Source organism: Nannobrachium achirus (assembly GCF_963921795.1).
Source record: "Nannobrachium achirus genome assembly, chromosome: 20".
Classification (NCBI taxonomy): domain Eukaryota; kingdom Metazoa; phylum Chordata; class Actinopteri; order Myctophiformes; family Myctophidae; genus Nannobrachium; species Nannobrachium achirus.
The window spans coordinates 17,302,544-17,325,607 of NC_137827.1; the positions used below are offsets into that span (position 1 = coordinate 17,302,544).

At 41.5% G+C, this 23,064-nt stretch overlaps 2 protein-coding genes across 2 annotated transcripts in view; one reads left to right on the top strand and one right to left on the bottom strand.

Annotated features, from left to right (window-relative positions):
• Positions 1–23,064, top strand: part of dnajc17 (DnaJ (Hsp40) homolog, subfamily C, member 17) — a 337,059-nt gene that overhangs the window by 96,576 nt on the left and 217,419 nt on the right. The window lies entirely within an intron of this gene.
• Positions 577–6,942, bottom strand: gchfr (GTP cyclohydrolase I feedback regulator). Its single transcript, XM_080750780.1, has 3 exons — positions 6,792–6,942; positions 5,095–5,189; positions 577–1,619 (listed from the first exon to the last, which is right to left on the bottom strand). The coding sequence occupies exons 1-3, from the start codon at positions 6,825–6,827 to the stop codon at positions 1,490–1,492; spliced, it is 261 nt and encodes an 86-aa protein (XP_080606906.1). The 5' UTR covers positions 6,828–6,942; the 3' UTR covers positions 577–1,489.

The following is a 23,064-nucleotide window of genomic DNA, read 5'->3' on the forward strand; positions in this document are numbered from 1 at the left end:
ACAAATGCAAAACAAACGGTTTTGGACATACAAGGTTTTTACCCGACAACGACCTTTGATGATCGAATGCAATTTCTAACCTGCAAAAAACTCATCTGGAACCGCATGTCTTGGAGAGTCTATTCTGTTTAGCTGTTGTTTTAAGTTTCTTTCCCCAGTGTCGTCCTTGCCAATTCTCCCATGTGTTTGTACAGTCCCTGTCATTGCCAACCCCTACTGTTTGGTCTGGGGAGGTGTATGTAAGACCGCCATGTCTGCTATGCTCTTCCCTCCCAGTTCTGCTCCCCTGGTGGATAGTAGGCCAACCTCTATGACAGAGGTCTTCAACGTTTTCAGGGAAAGGACCCCTTAGCTGAGAGGGAGATATTCAGCAGGGACCCCCACTACATATTGTATAAAATTGTGTTGCAGATTTTCATCGATTTCATAGATAGATTCATAGACTTGTTTGACAGCACTGTCATCAGTCTATGTTGGATTTGTGTTAATTTGTGTTTTTTTTTTCAGACATTTAACTACTTACATTGTCAATACTAAGTCAATTTGACCTTTCACTCTTGGTCTGCTCTTTTTTTACCTCTACACCAAACCTATTTGCTGAAAATAGCCGATCTACAAGCTCTCAACGCCTCGCTCTGCGAGGCGTTGAGAGCTTGTAGATCTGCTATTTTTGGCTGAAGTTCTCCTCAGAATAGCGATGTGAGGGTTCAAGTTGTTCATTTAAAACAATTGTCCTATCACACAAAGATTTGGCGGCCCCCCTTTAGTCACTCTGAGGACCCCCTATGGGTCCCGGACCCCCTGTTGAAGACCCCTGCTATAGGAGTTGCTATTGCGTCATCCTCTCCTGCCGGCTTCCTAGCCGTGATTGTAGGAGTGCCCGGCCAAGCCTGATGTACCACGGAGGCATGGAACCCCAGGCTCCACACTAGTGGGTAGGAACTTTCCCCCTGCACCACCAGGAAGCTTCAGACAAGAACCCTTGTCCTTTTATAAACTAATTATTATGTAATTATATCAACAAATAGAAAGTAAATCAGAGAAATGAACCAAATGACAAAACAATACAGGTTTTCTTTAGGTAGTGGCTACTTAACCAACGATATCATACCCACAATGCACTGCGCAAACAGCCAGTACCGAACATGCCAATCCAATTTCAGATATATCGTTAAAATGGTTGTGTTGAGGCATTAGGGCTGGAATGTTTAAGTTTGTGTTTTGTGTGGTTAAGGTCAAGGTATGGATCTGAGAGGGCGGTTAGCCGATGAGATTGTGAGACCTCAGATTATGAGCTTTCATAAGATGGGCATTGGTACCATTTCAAGAGCCACGACCTTTTAAACAAAATAATGTTGATAAGTATTTGCATGGTGCAACTCCACAGACGGTTGCAGCCGGAGCAAGCGATAGGAAACTAGGCTAATACTCTCTTGCCATGGGACGCTCACTTGAGCTTGTGCGTTAAACTCACTCCAGGAAGGGGGTCTCACTCTGTCTCTTTGTGCAGGCACCAGACCAGCGTCTGTCCCACCCCCGTCATCGTCACCACGCGGAAGCCAATCTTTTCCAGCTTGTCCAACACCAGGCGCGGAGGCTCGTCCACATGGTACTCGGAGCTAAACGAGCATAAACACAAGAGGAATTGTATTTCTCACAGATGTGGGGGGATTTTCAGTCTCTGTCGGCAAACTTTGCCTGGAAAGCAGAAGGCCCGCTAATTGTTCGTGTGCTCGTTCGCTTCCTTCCACACCTCGCTTCATTTCCCAGCAGCATTTGAGTCAGATTGCCAACGACAACACTAACCCCGATCTGTACTCCATCAGTACGAGCGGTTTTGCTCCACATCGGCAGAGCAGCGGCCGAGGCAGCATCTTTCCCTTCGGGCGACTAACTGCAGGACGGTTCTTCCATCTGTCCTAAGCACACTTCTGCCGTAAACATGCAGTGTGGAGGAAACCCCGACACAAAGTGGCCCACTAAAGGCAACCAGTGGCGGCAGTTCAGAAAAAGCTAAGGTGTCTGGTGTCTTGCACGCGCGCCTTCGTGCGCGTACAAGACACCAGTCATGTTGCCATACCTTAGCAACATGCATTTATTTTAAGAAGTACATTTTTCCCCCCGTTTCTATGGTTTCTTGGACTGGATATGGCAGCATGGAGCTGTTGTTCAAGTGCATTGCACCTGTGCAGCTGACCTGCAGAACCTGGGAATATACCATTTTGTCAAAATGGGGAGAATAAAAGTGGAGAATATAATTATAATACCTTGTTAAAGGAAAATTCCAGAATAAAACATATTAATCCTTAATCAGCCTTTTATCATGTCTGTACATACCTGGTATGATGGATTTTTATTATAGTCCTTCCAGTTTTTACTTCTCCTGGACTCCTCAGATCTCTCTCCCACAGCCAAAACGGCGGTCAATTGTGGTTCTCCCAAAGCGCTAATTTTCACCGCTGCAAAGTTACTTTTTTCTTCATAAATCTGCTATTTATAGTTCATTGAGAGCCAGTAATCCACTGTTTTATCGCGGGTTGAGGGAAATGGCCGTTGTTGACATGATCCCAATAGTACTCACAGAAGAAGAATGAAGTCTCGCGTCTCGCGTGATTACCGCGTTTCCTTTAGCTTTTTCTTTAGCGCAAAAGAAAGCTTTCTCCTGGAGTTATTACAGCCAGTATGTACACAACAAGGCATCGTGGTATATATATAAAAAATAAGAAAGCAGAAGAATATAATCTAGTTAGTCTATTGATCGCTAGAATCTAGTAATATGACTGAGAAGGATTCATAACAAAGCATTTTAACGGACTTCCTGTAGTCATAAGGTAATTCTATTACCTTTATTTCTTTTATTTTTTCCTCAATACATTTCTTCGATTTTATTTATTATTTATTTATGGAATTACTTATAAAATAACTTTGACGTGTATTATTATTTGTAAACAATGTAGGCTACAATATAATCACAAAATAATCGTATTTTCCTCAAGACATTCTGCAATGCCTCACCAAATAAACTTTAGGTAAAAATTACTTCATGACCACAGAAACGTGTCTTTCATGAGGTACTTTTTACCTAACGTTTATTTGGTGAGGCATTGCAGAATGTCTTGAGGAAAATACGATTATTTTGTGATTATATTTTAGCCTACATTGTTTACAAATAATAATACACGTCAAAGTTATTTTATGAGTAATTCCATAAATAAATAATAAATAAAATCGAAGAAATGTATTGAGGAAAAAATAAAATAAATAAAGGTAATAGAATTACCTTATGACTACAGGAAGTCCGTTAAAATGCTTTGTTATGAATCCTTCTCAGTCATATTACTAGATTCTAGCGATCAATAGACTAACTAGATTATATTCTTCTGCTTTCTTATTTTTTATATATATACCACGATGCCTTGTTGTGTACATACTGGCTGTAATAACTCCAGGAGAAAGCTTTCTTTTGCGCTAAAGAAAAAGCTAAAGGAAACGCGGTAATCACGCGAGACGCGAGACTTCATTCTTCTTCTGTGAGTACTATTGGGATCATGTCAACAACGGCCATTTCCCTCAACCCGCTATAAAACAGTGGATTACTGGCTCTCAATGAACTATAAATAGCAGATAGCGTTTTGGCTGTGGGAGAGAGATCTGAGGAGTCCAGGAGAAGTAAAAACTGGAAGGACTATGATAAAAATCCATCATACCAGGTATGTACAGACGTGATAAAAGGCTGATTAAGGATTAATATGTTTTATTCTGGAATTTTCCTTTAAAGTGACCATTTTGTATCATTTTGCATTTGTAGTTATTTTACTGTCATTTAACAACCTACTGTAATAACCAGCACAGATAGACAAAGAGACATTTGTGGATTTATATTTAAAAGTGACTTTTATTTTCCCCCCTGGAACCCAGGGTATGGCAGCTGCATACCCCTGCCATACCCAATTGACGCCCCTGCGTGGCGTACCTCAGTGCATGTGAATGAAGTGACACGAGTTTCACAATTGATTACAACTTTGCATTGGGGTGATGTCAAAACGTGTATCATAATTCCACATGGGAAAGGGTGTTTGGTGGGTTTTAACCACTTTCAACCTAGCATGTCATTAAAGTCTTTCAATAACCGAATTAAAGATTTTAACATTTTCCAGTTGAATTTATTATTTTTGTACATTGTATTTGTAAAAATAGAAAAATAGTCAATAAACAGGCTCACATCACTGTTGGTATTTGTTGCATGACAAAGTACATAGGGCTTAAGTGATTGCCATCTAAGATATGCAGTGTCTTTCACGTGCACAAACCTGAGGTGGAGTCTGGCAACTGAGACGGTCATGGTTGAATGATTGGTATGGTTGACATTTTTTCCACATTCTTTCGGCTCAATTCAGTGACCAATTACATCCTGCCGATGAGGACATGATCATCCTGGGGGAAAAATCTGAACTTTTCTTTGAATTTTTACATTTTATTTATGAAATATTTTTGAAAAATGTTTTGACTTTTTAATTCTAAAAAGTTTCGATTTATTTATTTTTTTAAATGTTTTTTGAAAATCTAGGAAACTAAAAAAAGGGACCATGGAAATTGGTCCACGACCCATTGTTTATGACGGAGGTCTTCAACAGGGGGTCCTCAGAGTCAATACAGGGGGTCCTCAGATCGGCTATTTTCGGCAACGATGTTTGGTGTAGAGGGGAAAAAGAGCAGACTAAGTACAGAGTGAAAGGTCAAGTTCATTAAGTATTGATGGTTCAAGCGGTTAAATATCTGAAAGTTGTCATGAATCCAAAATACCCTGATGACTGTGCTGTCAAACAATGAAACTATGGAATCTCTGAGAAGGTTGTGGGGGTCCCTGCTTCATCTCTCTCTCTCTCAACTAAGGGGTCCTTGCCTGAAAACGTTGAAGACCCCTGGTTTAAGACTACACTCACTGTTCAGCTTACATTTGAACTAACAACATGCAGCATGTAGCTGCTATCCTTCGTTTTCTTCATTTTGGCCGTTAACACAAAACACACTCACGTCTTGTCGAGTCCCCCCCACACATCAAATCAACTGACTCTATCAATTTACAATACTCACAAATTGTTTCCCAGCATCGTTGTTTTCCTGGCTCCCAAGTAGTTCATTACAGCTGGATCAGAGTACTCATCTCCAACGTTGGTCGGGCCGTTCTCCTGAAAGAGAGAGAGAGAAAAACAAATATAGAAACTCAGAGGAGGCATTCTGTTCCATTCGTTTGACATTCCAACTTTGGGAGATACTTTCGGGGTCTTGGCCAAGTGAAATTGATCTATAGCTTCTGCCATTTGCTAAAGCTTGATCTGCTCACATTTTACCACCACGTCTCAAGCATAAGCCGCCTGAATTGCTCTCGTTCTGGCACTGGCAGGTGCATATTGCACAATGTTAAGCTGGATAATAATAGCTTATGTGCCTAGGAGCCATCATGTGTCTTATAGTATAGATCAGTGGTTCTCAACATGACCCCCCCAGGACCCCCCAAAATAATAGGCAGTTTAAGCTCGGTGATTTTCAGGACGGCAACGCCAGGTGGAGTACGGGTGCTATGACGTAATCGCCGTAGCCGCCAGAATCGTAAAGCAGACAGCCGTCGGCGACGGGGTCCCACCCATTTTACTGAACTCTTTGGTTCCCATGGCGACGTGTCTATTCAGCAGACGTTGTAGACGCTACGTGGAAAGGGAGATTCTGGCGTTGTAGAGACCGCTGCGACGGCGGCAGGGTTATCTATAGCACGCTGATCATTTCCGGTTACAGTTCTCGTCTGCCGTAGCCGTCGATTGCTTAAAGTAGCTTAATTGGAGACCCCCATCCTGACAAGCACTTGGATTTGTAGTTGAGGCACTATATTTATAGTTTGACTTAGTTCCATAGATAAATCTACAAGCTTTTTTCTTTTTTTTAGAAGGTCTTAAAAGTCCTCATGTAGGGACCGAGACCCCCTTCTGGTCTGGTGGGTCCCGACCCACAGGCTGAGAACCACTGATTATAGGCTAGATCAGTGGTTCCCAAACTTTTCAGGTGGAGACCCGAAAGTAGAGATTAGATGTTTGTCCAGAACACCCCTACAACAAGCTCACAAGGTGTTGCTTCGCACCACATTGTGAGCTTTTCACTATTTCTTAAACGTTAATTTTGTGGTCTATTTTATGGAATTTCTTAGATTTTTCTTTGATTTCTTCATGAAATTACAAATTACCGGAAAAAAAATATATAATTTTGTTTTTAATTCATGAAAAAAATCCATTTTTTTGGCAATGTTCTTTGAAAAAAATAAAAAAGATATATATATATATATATATATATATATATATATATTAAAAGAAAACTGTCTGCGACCCACAAATGGGTCCCGACCCAGTGTTTGGGAAACAGTGGGCTAGAAAAGGAGCATGCGCACATCAACGGGCCTATAACTAGACTCCAGCGAGTAGGCTACATGTGGTTTTAATTTAACACAACAAACAACAACCTCCTCGTGCACACATTGTTCGTTTGCAGACAGTCTGGGGGCGGGCATTTGTTCTGTTTGTTTCCAGCATGCAACTAAGAAGATATAATGTGCACCAATGAATGGGCACAACACAACGCAACCATATGGAACTGCTTGATTGATGAGAAGCGTTCAGATAAATAGGCTTAATAATCCCTGCTAAATCCGAGGAGCGCATCTTTTCAGTCAACAACACAACACACGCACACACAGCAAAGGGTAGACTATAGCCTATTATTGTTTGCACATGCAGGATACAAACCAGTCGGATCTGCGTGCTGATGAGCATGTACGGCATCGTTCTTTCTTTTGAGGCGGTCAATCAAGCGCTTGTATTCCCCTGGGTGTTAAAACGAGTTTCTATAGAGATTAGACGCTCAGCGGACAGTTGTTGCCTCACTCTCTCCTCCCGTCCAACGAGCACTTCTGTCCGCTGACAGCTCTGCGCGCGGAATGCGGAAACACCCACCGCCCTGAGCCAATCACAGCTCTCGCTCTGCCACAGCAGCATCTGTCAACAGAAAGTGGTTGCTCAGCACTGGCTGTGAGTGTGTGACACTGACACACGCACGCACGCACTCACACACGCACGCACGCACGCTCTCACACACACGCTCACACACACACACACACACACACACACACACACACACACACACAAGGAAAAAACAGATTCATTATAAACTACTTTAAAGGGGCCCCACCATGCTTTTCAAAATATATATTTTATATAAATATTGGTCCGTAATACGGTTTTATACAGGTTTTAGTCCGGGGCCGGATCTAGGCATAGGCAAGGGGGGGCAATGCCCCCCTAAATGCCCTGTCTGCCCCACCAAACATGATGGCATGCAAAAATCAAAAATCGGCCGGTATGATATCAAACCGGCCGCATCGGTGACCGGACGGTCACTGACATAAATTCCGGTGCACAGCATGATGCTCTGGACTAATTTAAACATAGCAAATAGCAGCCAGTCTACTTAGTGGCAGCCTACAACAGAATACAGATGATGCTGATTACCTTTGCAATGTAAGGATATATTCCATAATCCTGTGTCAATGTAGTCTCAAAGAAGAAGGAAAAAAAAAAAAAGCATCGCAAGGCTTTCCTGCCTCCAGTCCAGACGGTCCATGCAGAAGGAGTTTACTTTCACTTTCATTTAACAGAAAGCAACAGCATTGCAAAAGCTGTTGCAAGCGACAGAAAAAGCCATCCTATAAATGTCCCTTTATTTTAGCCAGTTTCAAAGGAAAACCACCTCCCGTTTCTCTGTTGTTGGAAAAAAAAAGTCAGTTCACTTTGCGTGGTGTCATTTGTGTCTGTCCACACGCTGGATTAATTAATGCATGTCCAGGTGAAGCCTGTTAAAGGTCGTTATAGTATCCTCCGATAGTTTCACAAAGTACATTAAGCAACAGAAATGAATTATGTAACATTTTAAGTCCCTTACAGAGGTTTTACAACCCAAAACAACAGCAACAGCCAGGGTCATGAGGTAATATTTTGCCCTTAAATATTTGAAAGGAAGGAATAGACTAGAGTCAGACTACTGTGACACAAGGTAAATTTCTCACCTTGAAGACAATGAATGCAACCTTATTTATTTTAGCTTTTAAGACAATCGTTTTGCTTGTTAAAAAATATTTATTCAATAATAATATTATTAATATTTGAAATAAATGATCTCAATATGTATACCAATAATTTAAAATAACGGTTTTGCCTTAATCGTGCAGCTCTAACAGTGACACAGACAGAAGCAATGGCACAGCAATTATACAATATATACAGTAGTATGTATTTTTAACTTTAGGCCTTACAGTGAATGATCAGCTGGCATCAATATTATATCCATATCATATTAGACTGGATATTGACTGTGATTTTGGATATTGTACTTTTGTGATTGATTTGGCATTAGTGTTCTTCTAGCTTATTGGTACTCAAATTGAAGTATGTCTTCTAGGCCTACTTGGCCTGAAAAAAGGGTATTGGAGCAACCCTATTTTCTAGTTCATAGCTAAAGAAATCGGTATCGGAAAATCGTTTTTGGCAGGTCAGACCTTCATAAAACCGGTGGATCGGTACCGGCCAAGAATTTTGCAATCAGTCCATCTCTACTAGAATATATAGAGACAGAGAGAGATAGGTGTAAGACCTGTTGTTTGTAATGCGTGTTATAGGTATAAGTGTGCCAAAATGCTTTGTTTTTTATGCATTTCGGGTGTTTTAGGGGGTTTGATCCCCCCATTTTTTTCCGCCCACGCCTCACGGCGTGGGCTGGAGGTGCCCCCCTATCATTTCTTGCTGCCCCACCTACTACTAGAGGCTAGATCCGGCCCTGTTTTAGTCTAAACAACCACGCAGATATTTGATGTTCTGTCTGTTTCTAATGCCAAGCCATTTCAGATGCAATACCAAAATGCCCTTTGTTGGCAACAGGGCGCTGTCTTTTGGCTAAAATTGGAACGATACAGAGAAGATTAGCATGGTACCACCACGATGAGTCAATCATGTGCGATTGTGCGTCAATCATGTAGAGTCAATCCAATCCAAGCCAATTTTAGTACCACTTTACTTCATGGTTACATATATAGGCCTATATAGTCTCAATAGAATATAGCCTCCCAAAAAGTACCGCCCCCTTCTCAAGGGGGCCCAATAGGAAATGAGCCCCTTTGTGACATAAGCAAGGGGCCGATTTCAAAAGAGTACCGTTCAGATAATCACTGAAATGAAAGGTAAGGCAAAGAAAAAAAATGAGAAATTCATCGGGGGGCCCCTTTAAAGGACGACTTCACCACTTTTCAATGTATCTTCATATAATTGGTCCTCAGCTAATGTTCACGTCACGATAAGGTAACATGTCATTAGGTCGAACACCCTTTAGATCGACCACCAAACTCTAACCCAAACCCTAATCCTAACCTCAGTAAAACTATGCCTAACTCTAACCCTAACTTAACCTCAGTAACCGTGACGCGGGTGATTATCTAACCTGCCGACGCTGTTTGACCCAACGGGAGTTCCACCTATGGGGCAGTCCCCGGCGATAAAATGGCAAAAAGAAGGAAAAAATTCTACTCGATCGGTGTCTCTTAGGAGGGCTGTGGACAGTTCAGAAACCTGCCTACCAGTGACATCATCGTCGTAATGTTTTATATCCACAAGTTTCCAACATCCCATCGTGCATTGCGCAGAAATTGGACGGAGCTTCCGGCGCCGCAGCCGAGTGTGATCTACAAGCTCACAACGGCTGCATCTGCGACGCGACGTGAGCTTGTATGTCTGCTGTTAACCGGAAGTGTGGTGCAGTGTGGTGCAAAACATTCTCCAGTAAATTCCAGCGGAAAGAGGTGGATATATTTGTATATTTAGATTAGATTTTATAAATGTGAGAACAATGGCTTCCATTAGGCTCCTCCTAAGCATGGTAACTTTAAGGAATAGAAAGTCTGCAGTTTCTATTTGTTTGGATTCCCCATCAATGATGTCACTCTGGTAGGAGGGTTTCTGAACTGCCCACAGACAGCCCTCCTATGAGAAACAAAATCATTGTGCTATTTTATCATGAACATTAGTGAGGACCAATTATATATGAAGATACATTGACAAGTGGTGAAGTCGTCCTTTAAGTATACATTTTAATATGGTTTGAGTAGGCTATAAACTGGGGGCTGGTTTGTTGAAATAATACCTCAAAGTTAAAAGACAAGTAGCCTATTGCGACAGAGAAACAATTTGCACAACTCATTGACATCATTTGTCATTCAGTCCGTTTAACTAATACTTAATTACTCTTAGTGGCTGGTGACGAACCACACTGAGCAATTATGCACGCCCGTCAGAGGAAAGCTCCCCACTCTCCTTTGTTGAGGTCTGAAATGTGTTTCTCACTACAGCTCAGGTTTCTCTTTTAATTCTGTGGCTTGGAAGTTGTACATTTTGTCCTGTGTTTTATAGCCAACACAGATGTGAGGCGATCCTTGTTGGTTGTATGTTAAGAGCTGCTTTAGGCTTTATAAAATGGCATAGCCTAATAGTAATAGGCGAGGCATTGCACGCGTTCCCCTTTTCTACTGCATGGGCTGAATGAGGTTATTTGCGTCATGATATTGAAAGCAAATGTCACTAATCATAATGAGCAGTGTACAGTATTTACTCACTTAATGTAGCTATTATTGCCATAAGTGGTGGACAAAGCTTAGCAACCCCAGTACTTATGTAAAAGTAGCCAATAGATACATCCTCCCTGAGTCCCTGTTCATTGTTGGTCACCCTCAAATATTAAGCAACTATTATAGGCTACAAAAGTTGTTATTCATATTCAAAAATACAAAGAGCAAAGTACATTTTTTTTTTATATCAATGCATTGCTGCATTGAAATCCTCTTTTCACTATTTGCTAGGGCTTGGGGATATCTCGATATTCCTACGTCCCATTTGACCGTTTTACTGAGGTTTAGGCATATTTTTACTGAGGTTAGGGTTAGGGTTCACCAGTTTATTATACACCAGGTTAGCATTCACCAGACTAATGGGACGTCGGACAAATGGGACGTCTTAATATTGCGACGCGCCCATAGGGCTTAAGTGGTTAGTTAATTCAAAGTTTTGCCTACTTTTTCTAAAGTAATATATCTACTAAAGTACAGATTTTACACGTAAACGTACATCATTACTGTCCCGTCCACCGCCTAAGACACCCCCACCCCTCAATAATAGTTCACTATTATGATCAGATGACATCACAGTAACTAGTTAAGGATACAAGTTGTGCACATATAGCTATTAGTATGCCATTGAACTCATACCGGAAGACTAATTTCCCTTTCAGAGATTTATTAATTTCCTCTCCGCGCAGCAATAACAAATTTGGATTAGTCTAACTGGGAGGGAAATGAAAGACATAAACCAAACCAAACCGAACAACAACGACTTGTGATAAAATCAAGCAATGTGAGTGTAATGTCCCCCGTTGATGCCAACGTGGGCCTGACAGCCATATTCAGCTTTGGCTTTGCATGTCGTGCTTGGAGAGAAGTGTAATTTAAAGGCTTGGTATTGCGAGGACGAGGAGACATGAATTGCAGAAAACCACAACTCATTCTGTCACTGGCCGGCCTCCACAATCAATCCATGAACTCGCAAGGCTCAGCGGATAATTTGATGTGGTCTAGCATGAAAAAGGCATGTAGAATTTTTTCATGTGTTGGGTTTTATGTTCTGTGCAGCACATGTGATTGCATTTGGTAGGCTGCTACAGTTAAAGACGCAATAAATACTTCATCCATCCATCCATCTTCAACCGCTTATCCGGGATCGGGTCGCGGGGGTAACAGTTCCAACTAGGATTTCCAGAGTTCCCTATCCTGAGCAACTTCCTCCACTCCTTCCGGGAGTATACCGAGGCGTTCCCAGGCCAGTGTGGAGATATAATCCTTCCACCTGGTCTTTGGTCTGCCACGGGGTCTCCTCCCAATGGGACGTGCATCGAGGACCTTCCTAGGAAGGCGCTCGGGAGGCATCCGTACTAGATGCCCGAACAACCTAAGCTGACTCCTTTCAAGTGCAGGAGCAGCGGTTCTATCGGGTGATTGAACTTCTCATCCTATCTCTAAGGGAGATAGATACCAACCAGCCACCCTTCTGAGAAAACTAATTTCGGCCGCCTGTACCCGAGACCTTATACTTTCGGCCATGACCCACACTTCATGACCATAGGTTAGAGAAGGAACGAAGATTGCATAGTGCTGACTTTTGATTGAGCCCTGCCATGAATTTCATTCAAAGTAAACCAGGCGCTATCAGGACAGGAGAACTGGACCCTGCGGAGAACTTGATGTTGGTGGGAGAACTGGGCCCAAGACCGCTGGTGGGTGTTCGCATGATTTATTCCTAAACTTCCTAAATTATCTTTTTAACTCATTCCCTGCTAGGCCCGATAGTCCCGAGAATATTTCAATGTCTCTACCTGCCAGGCCCGATAGTCCAGAGAATTTCCCGTAAAAAAAAGAAAATGTAGTAGGCATGATAGCAATTGCGAAATTGCATGTTTAACCCCCATAGCAACCCCATCTTTCAAACATGGCAGCCATCTTTGTTTACATTTTAGGAAAACATAATGGCTGCTATCTCATGAATGCCTGAACGGATTTCCATTCAGATTTTTTTTGTTTGAAAGCTGTGAGCAATGTGGACACACGTGGTGCATGATCTAGGCATGGGTGTGCATGATCCGTGCACTATGAATTACATGGAAGTCTATGGAGACAAATGGCAAATGGGAGTACGAAGGTATTCTTAAAAGACGGGGAATGTGTAATAAAAAGCTGAACATTATGATAATGTGTAATCATTCAAGGGGTTTCTTTTTCCTGCGGAAGCATGTTTTAGTCTTTAATAACATGGAAAGCAGAAGCAGTGGATTGAGTTGAGGAATATCACATCATTATTTGTGGTACTTTAAGGTTACTTAAAGCTATACTGTGTAAGATGCTCAACTAGTGGTCAGTAGCCCTATAGCAAACCGCGGTCACGTCCGCGTCTTTCGGCCGTGTTTCGTACCTTCACACCCCCGCGTCTGCCTCCACCTCGCCGAGATCTATCTTTAGAGGGGTCCCTGGTTCCTGTGCGTTCAGGCATTCCGGAGAAACAGACTACTTCACCCTGCCTGGTAGGCGAGATTACCTTTTGAGTATAGAGACACACAGGCGACTACAAATATGGCCGCCATAGCGACCCCACTTCAAGATGCGCTGTGATTGGCCGGCAGTGTATAACCCTCGCTGTGATTGGCCGGTAGTGTGATGACGTAATTTTTCCGCGAAAATCGGGGTCCGGTCAGGATCATAGAAAACATATAAAGAGAAGGCTTTAGAAGCTGAAAATAACGGAGTGGGTGTTCTAAAACTTTAGCGATTTAACAGTTAGGACAATTTTAAGATTTGTTTTATAAAAAAAGTTACATGGTATAACTTTAATTCATGTAATAGTTCAACTTAAATTAATGCTCAAGACAAAGATATTTAATTACAGGGTCCAGATTTGTGGGTACTCTTCTTCACACTGGACCTTTATCTCATTGTCTGTTACATTAAGAGGTACAGTAGACGGTGGTGAGAAGATTGCCCCCTACTGGCTTTGAGGCTCTATGTCAGCTTTTGATGGCTGTTTCCTTTTGTTTGTGAGAAAGGAGATTATTCTCAGATACTAACATTACACAAACCTTGTACTGTAGGTATATCTCCTTTTAATCAATGTTGTTTTTGACAGCAAATTTTGATTTAGTTATAGTCACAGTCTTTTGAATAAAATGTCATTTAGTTTTAGTCATAATTTAGTCTCCTGAAAAGACCAAATATCATAATTTTATAGGCGACTAAATCTACAGTTGATTTAGTCAACTAAAATGTAATTTGGCAGGCCTTGATGGCATCGCAGCGCGACGCGTTGTGAGCTTGTAGATCTGCTATTTTCAGCACGCAACACCATGAGAGCAACCAAACATAAAACTGACTCTCTCTTCAGCACTAGTCCCTCCCTAACGTTTTAGTCTAGTTTTTATTTTGTTGACGAAATTGTCAATATTTAGTCTTCGTTTTAGTCATCACAGCTCGACAAACATTTTTTGTCATAGTTTTAGTCGACAAAATCAACACTCCTTTTAATATGGAGGGACCCAATCCTTCCCGGTGTGGAGAAAAGTTATTCCTGGTGTTTCCACTGACCTGAGACCTGCCTCAGGAAAGAAAAACAAGGCAGTCATGGAGGTCCCAAACAAACCCCCCCACCCCCCCCCGCTGCCAAAAAACACTGTCCAAACGGGGTTGCACGCGGGCCACTTCCCCTGCTCCCCACTGTGGCGTTCCCCGCACTGTGCTCATCTGCTGCTGGTTACTGGAGTGCCGGGGTCACCTTCCCTGTGACCTGAGGTGACACCCAGGGGCGTCACACCACATTCTGGGCCCTGGGTACAAGGATTCACTGCGGGCCCCCCATGAATGTTAACTATTGAAAAATAGCAGATATACAAGCTCACAGCGTGGCACTCGGTGCCGCGCTGTGAGCTTGTATATCTGCTATTTTTGAAAAATCGTGAAAATGTGTGCAAGAAACCTATGTCAAGGACCCCCAAGATGATATGTATTTGGCCATGGACCCCGATCTCAAAATATTTAGTTCAAGGGACCCCCAGAAGCAACATTTTAGTTAGAAATGTTCGCTTAAAAAATACATATATTCAAAGATTTTCACACATTTTCACAACTTTTCAAAAATAGCAGATCTATACAAGCTCGCAGCGCGGCACTCGGTGCCGCGTTGTGAGCTTGTATATCTGCTATTTTTCAATAGCTAAAGTTATTAGGGCCCCTCCACCTTGGGCCCCAGTAACTCAGTCCCACTTTCCTACCCCTTGTGACGCCCCTGGTGACACCGGAGCACATCACCCCCCCGTGGGGCCACAGGAAGCCGTCTGGTGCTTTGATGAGATCCTCTTCTTTTACCTTCTCGCTGAGAGAGCAGCACGGGTGGGGTGAGTGGGTGGGGTGAGTGGGTGAGTGGGTGGGTGGGTGAGTGGGTGACTGGGTGGGGGCCTTTTGCAGGGCTAGTCGCTGCACTCTGCCGTCAAAATGGCAATAAAAAACTTGCTGGATAACTGTGTTTTTACGATTATACTAGGAGTAAGATTTTTGCAAAAAAAAGTGTAGGTACAGAAAGTGTTAAATTTGTGTTTTTATGTGGCCACACCCACCAGTTCATTAAAGGACCACTTCACCTCTGGGACAACCAGATCTTATTTTATTGTTGTTTGGGACACGATCAACACAATCCTGAGTTTTTTGTTTTTGTGTTCAATCTGTGTTTTTAGATATTTTAGTATTTCAGCATGCTACAACTGGTCATGATGCAAAACGCATCATATGGCCAGTTGTAGCATGCTAAAATATCTAAAAACACAGATTGAACACAAAAAATAACTTGATCGTGTCCCAAACAACAATAAAATAAGATCTGGTTGTCCAAGAGGTGAAGTGGTCCTTTAAGTATGCCTGGTTGTCAGGTGGGTGGTGACCCAGCTGATGTTAGCCACACCCACAGTGTTGGGTGAATGGTAAAAGGGGAGGGGATGAGTTTATGATGTCATTAAATCTGTGTTTTACGACTGGGCCTTTTGACTCAGGCTGTCAGCTTTCAGGAAGTAAACAAAAATACACAGGGAAGACAAATCTGCACATTATAACTAGTGTTGCCCGATCCCGATCACGTGATCGGATCGGCCGCCGATATGGCCGTTTTTATAAGATCGGAGATCGGGGAAAAAAAATCGAAACATTTTTTTTTTTTTTTTTTCAAAAAAATATTTTCTGGGAGTACTGAAAGTTACATGTAAGGTGAATGCGATATGAAATGTAAGCTTACCATAATCACAGTAATCCTTAATCATTTTCAATCATATTCAAGGGCTTTTGGAGAAATGAGACAGACAGAGCACTGCAGAGGGAAGGTGATTGTGTCAGACTCTGTGTACAGCTGGCAGCTGATGCCAATAAGTAGTAATTGGCCCCTTGCTAATGGATCAAAGGAAGGCAATTATGTCTCTCTGCACTGTCAACTAGCTCAGTGGTTCTCAACCTGTGGGTCGGGACCCCCAGGGGGGTCCTCAAATTATTTTGGGGGGGTCCCCAGATGATTAACTTAATGTGCAACATTGTTTTCTCTCTCAACAGTAAACAAATCAACATAAAGTTTAAGTGTATAGAGGGTATCTGCACATTTCGAAAGTGAAAAATTAAGGACTTTTTAATACCTCTAAAATGACAAATTAAACATTGGCCAAATTGTCAAATATTAAAGCCAGAAATTGTGAAAATAGCCGATCTACATGCTCACAACTCCTCGCGTTGAGAGGCGTTGTGAGCATGTAGATCTGCTATTTTCACAATAGAACCGTGTTATACAAAATATACTTCCTCAACTCTTCAGGGTCGGGGGTCCCCAGTTAAAATATGATTATTTTGGGGGTCACGGCCTGAAAAGGTTGAGAACCAAGTGATAGAATGAATAGAATTTTTTTTCTTCTTAATGCCTTGCCAAAAGATCGGATCGGGAAAGATCGGGATCGAATCGGAAGCAATAATATTTGATCGGTATCGGATCGGGAGCAAAAAAACCCTGATCGGGGCATCCCTAATTATAACCCTAACCCGGTGGTCTATTGGAGTAATGTTAACGTCATAGACACATACAATGTAGGGGAAGTATTCCCACATCCACTGGATTCAGGTGCAGGTGCGTTGGATAGTGAACACTGAAGAAATCATGAAAAGATATTTCATGAACAAAAAACTCCCGCACTCTGCTCTTGCTCAGCTGCTCATCTTTATTTCAATTGACAGACGTTTCGGTCCCCCTGGACCTTTGTTCATAAAATATCTTTTCATGATTTCTTCAATAGACACATTCAAAACAGAAAAAGTACAAAACTATGGCACCATGCACCTCGTTAAGTGAACACTGGGACAGAGAGAAAATAAAAAAGAAAACCTGGATCGAATGTGTGTCTGTGGCCTATTATTGCATGTCAAGCTTGGGGTCCTCGTAATGAAAAGGGTAGAAAATCACTGATTTAATGTCGCCTACGGTACTTTATTTTGCCGCGGGAGCAGTACAAGACAACCTATCTAACATCTCCCACCTGAACCAGAAGTAATGACTTCCTGAAATGGATTTCGCAGAAGCGTTGAAGCTTGTCCACCTTCCTTCTAACGTCAGTTAGACGAAGGGGCTTTGCTCAGTGTCTCACACGCCCCATGCAGACCGTTCAGCTTCCTAAATGTACAAGGGAATCTATCCGCTGCGAATATGAGTGGGTGAAAACCCTGGGATAGCAGCATTACTGCTAAAGCAATCTGTTTAAATCATGCGGCCAAACTGGGCCTGGATGAATTACGGCATAAGACGTGTGTATGATGATTTACTATAAGTGCGTGTCGGACTTGCATTTTTTGAATATTGAGCAGACGGACAAGGTTTTAACGGTGGGGGTGTATGGAGAACAGGCAGGTCTCCAGTCCCACACTGATAGATCGGGTGTTAGGTGTACTTTCCATATAAGTTTACATCCCCTTAATTGTGATAAATTGCTGCGCTGTTGAACTATGTGAAGAACATCTATTTCTTCCTGAAATGTACTCCCCCTACACACACACACACACACACACACACACACACACACACACACACACACACACACACACACACACACACAGACTGGGAGAGAGAGTGAGAAAGAGAATGTGCATACATTGTATCCATGTATCCATGCTTTGCCGTGCATGCTTATAACCCGCGAGTGTGATTGCGTGTGTGATAGCATGTGCATTGTTCTAGGACACACAATCTATTCAAAATGATCGTGTCATTTTAACATGTTTAACTTATTTTAGGCATGTCATGATGAAGAAAATGTTTTAACATAAAAAAGTGAGGATTTTCTCTTTAAAATGTGCAAGCTATTTTCATTATTTTCTGTTTTGATAATGGGGAACATCAGCCATGAGCCTGTGGATCTTTGTGGTCCTGTACTTATTATGCGCAACCAATAGCTGTGGTGAGATGTTGACTGTTGTTTCGGCCTTGTCTGATTGACTGTAGTAACTAAAACTGATTTAGATGATTGAAAAGGACCCTTGATCAGAGGCGTAATTTGAACAATATCTAGGGTGTTGCAAGGAATCCGGTTTGGGTGATTTTTATTACAGTTTTGGAAGTTTATTCCCCATACAACAGTCTAACAAGGAGCTGCGGAAGATAGCTGTATAGTGTAGTTACTATTTAGCATGCAGCGAAACACACACACACACACACACACACACACACACACACACACACACACAGAGAGAGAGAGAGAGAGCGAGAGACTGTCTGTGCGATTAGGCTTCTTGAATGGACATGTGCGCGCACAGACGTTGCGCACCAAAAATAGACAATCTACTGTAGGCCTACAAGCTTGCGCTCAATTTAGGATAATCAAGCGAGAGATGCAGTGCTACATGGATTTTTACACAGAGGGTAGGCCTAATTCATCTATACTGTCCTGCAAACATTTGTGGTGGAGAAAAAAAATGCATGATTGACAAAATTATATATTTTTATGAAAATGCTAGGGTGTTAACACCTTGGAGGCCCAAATGAAGCCCCTGCCCTTGATTGCTCTTCCCCACCCTGTCATTATTGTCTGATCCCCATCAGGTGTGTCTTTGGTGGTGTGGCCTACTGTACCATAACTATCAAAACCTTCACCGACGACGATTACCTTCATTACGAGGACCCCAAGCTTGACATGCAATAATAGGCCACTTTTCCCCTACTCATATCTCCGCCACCTTAATTTGCCTCGATCCATACAAGTGCCACCAAGAGGCCGACTACATTGGGAAGAAAAGAAAGGGGTGAAACAAGAGTAAATCCAGCATAGTCGGAGGCCTCAGGGATTTTTCGTGCTAATCAGTCTATAAGCGCCACATTTTGCACAGATGTAGCCCAGGGCATGCTCTAATGATTTAGTCGAGTCGGCGACCTTCGGGGTCGCCACAGCGGCCAAATCAAGTTCGGCTCCCATCGACTTTCTATACAGGAGGAAAATACCCAGAAAAACTGTTTTTTTGGGGGGGTATTTAAGTAGGATGTGAAGGGACTAACTAGGGGTTTGTCATGATGCTGAATCCATTGCAAGCATTTGTTTTGCTACATCTGTGCAAAACTTGGCACTTTTGGACTGATTAGCACAAAAGTACCATTCTATCTCCCCTGAGGTCCCCCCCGACTAGTACCAGTTTTCACCGTTTTATTTGCCTCACCGAGACATACAACGGATCTTCAGTCTTCATCAGCTTTCTTGACCGTTGATGAAGACTGACTACTGTAGGTCGATACGGGTCCGTTGTGAGTTCCTGAGAGGTAAATGAAACAGTGAAAGGACATGACTGAGTGATGCTTTCTCTTTCGTTTCATTGTACCCTGGCTGTGCACTAGGGCATTAACGACTTGTGATTTTGCATGTCGACTCGACTCAGTACAAAGTTGAGTTGAAGTCGACTTTATCGTTTGATGACGTCATCACATCACACACGACCCCCCAATTATTTTGGGAGGTCCCCAGACGATTAACTTAATGTGAAACATTGTTTTCTCACTCAACTGTAAACAAACCAAAATAAAGTTTAAGTGTATAGAGGGTATCTGCACATTTCTAAAGTGCCAATTTAAGGACTTTTTAATACCTCTAAAGTGGCAAATTAAACATTGTCTAAATTGTCAGAAATTGTGAAAATAGCCGATCTACATGTAGATCGGCTATTTTCACAATAGAAAGTATATATTTTTTTACTTCGACTTTCGACTTTCTCTGGTGGGAGTCGACTTGTGTAATGAATTCGACTGAGTCGACTTGTCGACTTTTTCGTTAATGCGCTACTGTGCACCCACTGTAAAGTCTCTGCATTGTGGGAGTATTGTGGGCATTTTGTTTCTCCCAAGAAAATAAAGGGTTCAAAATGATTGGCTCCTCAAAATGTCTTTAATGTTTTTTTATTTTTAAGCACAGAAAAGCTTGGGAACCTGGCTGTGTTGTATGAGATAATATTTTGGTAGAGTTCCTTTCAGGCGAGCTGTGCAGCCTCCATCCACGTCCCTGGCATATGAAGCTGTCCTGGAAGGAGATTGCGTCCTTGACCTCCTTGACCTCCTCGTCCTTTGATTATTTTCAAAATGAGAAAATTCCAGGCATCTTCCATACATTAAATATGCATCCCCATGCAGCATGTATTACTGAGCAGACTCGGAGCAGATGAAGCTCTGTCTCCTCTCTCCCCCTCCTGCTCTGGTCTTCAGCTCACCTTACCTCAACTCCCCTCTCACATACTGAAGAACCCATGTTTCTACAGTATGTCAGTTGTCCTCAAACATTTTCATATCAAGGACCCCCTAGAATTATATGTATTTGACCGCAGACCCCCATCTGAAAATATTTTGTTCCAGGGACCAAGACCAATTTGTGTTACAAATGTCTGCTTTAAAAATATATACGTTCAAAGCACACATTTTCACGATTTCTTTTCTTCAAAAATAGCAGATCTACTAGCCGCACTGTGAGCTTGTAGATCTGCTATTTTTTAATAGTTAAAGCATTTAATGGTTAAAGTGCTCACACAGATATGCGTTCCCATTCTAAATGGGTTAAAAACCTAATTTATAGTCCGTAGTACGACCGTGATGCATGACGGCATGCAATGGAGTATATAACCCTGCCTTGTGAACTGACCTGGCCGGCCGTTGACTGTCACGACCCAGCTCTCCAGGCGACCTGGGATCACATTCTCTCCTGGTCTAGCCGGCTGACCCGGGCAGCCAACGATGCAGCACACACAGTACTATATTCAGCTATCTTTATTACCTGACTGACTGCTCTCGCAGTGGGAGAGTCGTATTTTTGTGTGTGTGTGCGTGCGTGCGTGCGTGCGTGAGACTTATGCTTTTCAGCTTTGGACATACATACTTAAAAGAATGATAAACAGTCTTAAACAAACCTTTTTTGGGAGTCTTATTTAAAGTCCACACTCCACAGTGTTCATTTGGGTTAGATTTAACTCATAATGTTTTTTCAAGCTACTTTAAAAAAGTATCTGATAAAACGTCTCGAATATTTTCTATCATTGGTTCAAACTCCCTTTTTTCTTTAGAAGAATACCACCACACATTTGTCTTTGCAAATGTTGCTTTCTCAAGGTGCTCCTACTCTTGTCTTAGACAAGTCATGTATATTATATATATACTAGAAGGTCGGCCGGCTATGCCGGCCTCCCCTCTAGGTCGCCGCGTTGCATCTATCGGTGTTTTTTTTTAGAAAAAAAACATTTTTTGAGAAAAAAACATTTTTTGAGAAAAAAACATTTTTTGAGAAAAAAAAATATTTGAGAAAAAAAGATTTTTGAGAAAAAATTTTGAGAAAAAAAGATTTTTGAGAAAAAATTGAGAAAAAAAAATTTTTGAGAAAAAAAGATTTTTGAGGGAAAAAAAAATGTTTTGAGAGAAAAAAAAAATTTGAGAAAAAAAAATTTTTTGAGAAAAAAAAATTTTGAGAAAAAAAAATTGAGAAAAAAAAAATTTGAGAAAAAAATTTTTTGAGGGAAAAAAAATGTTTTGAGAAAAAAAAAATTTTGAGAAAAAAAATTTTTGAGGGAAAAAAAATGTTTTGAGAAAAAAAAAATTTGAGAAAAAAAATTTTTTTGAGAAAATTTTTTTTTGAGAAAAAACAAATTTTGAGAAAAAAAGATTTTTGAGAAAAAAAAATTGAGGGAAAAAAAATGTTTTGAGAAAAAAAAAATTGAGAAAAAAAAATTTTTGAGAAAAAATTTTTTTGAGAAAAAAAGAATTTTGAGAAAAAAAATTAGGAAAAAAAAAGTTTTGAAAAAAATAAAAAATAAAACGTATTGGTGATGCGATGACGTGGTGTATACGGATGTTACTGCGATTGAGGTGAAAGAGAAAAGTGGAAAGCTGTGAGCTATTTGTGTGTGTGTGTGTGTGTGTGTGTGTGTGTGTGTGTGTTCTGGCTACGCCCCCCTCGGTTGAAATTGGATCCGCCGGTCCCATAGCTGGGAATACGAGCCAATCACCGGTCACCATGGCAACGTGGGGCCAATGATAGATTAGGGGCGGTATTCCTTACGTCCTAGACAACGACTACCTATGAGTCGAAGTGGATGTAAAGGGGGCGTTAATGGGCTTGGAAGTGGGATGCGGCAATAGGAGGAATGTATATATAATATATATATATATATATATATATATATATATATATATATATATACTTTTCTCTATACCCAATAGACCTAAATGAGTCAAGCAGGTAAATGACAGTGTTGTTTGTTTTCTGTCTCTCAATCATGAGCTCTTCACAATTTGAGTCTGGTTTGCCCCTCCTGTACATTATCCAAGAGAGGCTCTTGATCCATGGTGTTTTTTTCACTGCCTTGGTGTTCCATTTTCTATCTTGTCTCATATATTTCTTAGAGTGTTCCAGTAATATGTAATTTGTACTATTTATATATTGTTGTATACGTATTTTTTAAATTGTTGTTGTATAACTTCTTTTGTATATTTTTAACATTTAAAAAGGAAAAAGGAAAATACTTGCACTAGTCACTTTGACACACTGAAGCAGGGTGCTAGTTAGTCACTTGCCAGTGATGAGCAATTATCCCCACACCCTGGTTGATGGGAAGATTGAGGACACTCCCGTGAGATGACTCCACCTTTGTCCCAGTATACCTTTAAAAGTGATGTGTTGCTTTTCATTCTCTGTAAACCCTGAGGAGGACTGATACAGTCGAAACGTTGGTTTGAATTGGTCTGAAGAGCTGTGCGGCCTCTTTCTTCTTAACCAGTATTCACCTGTCGTGGTCAGCACCTCACCAACTTAGGTGTGCACTTCTCCCTTTGTGTTTGGCTGAAAATGTCTCTAATT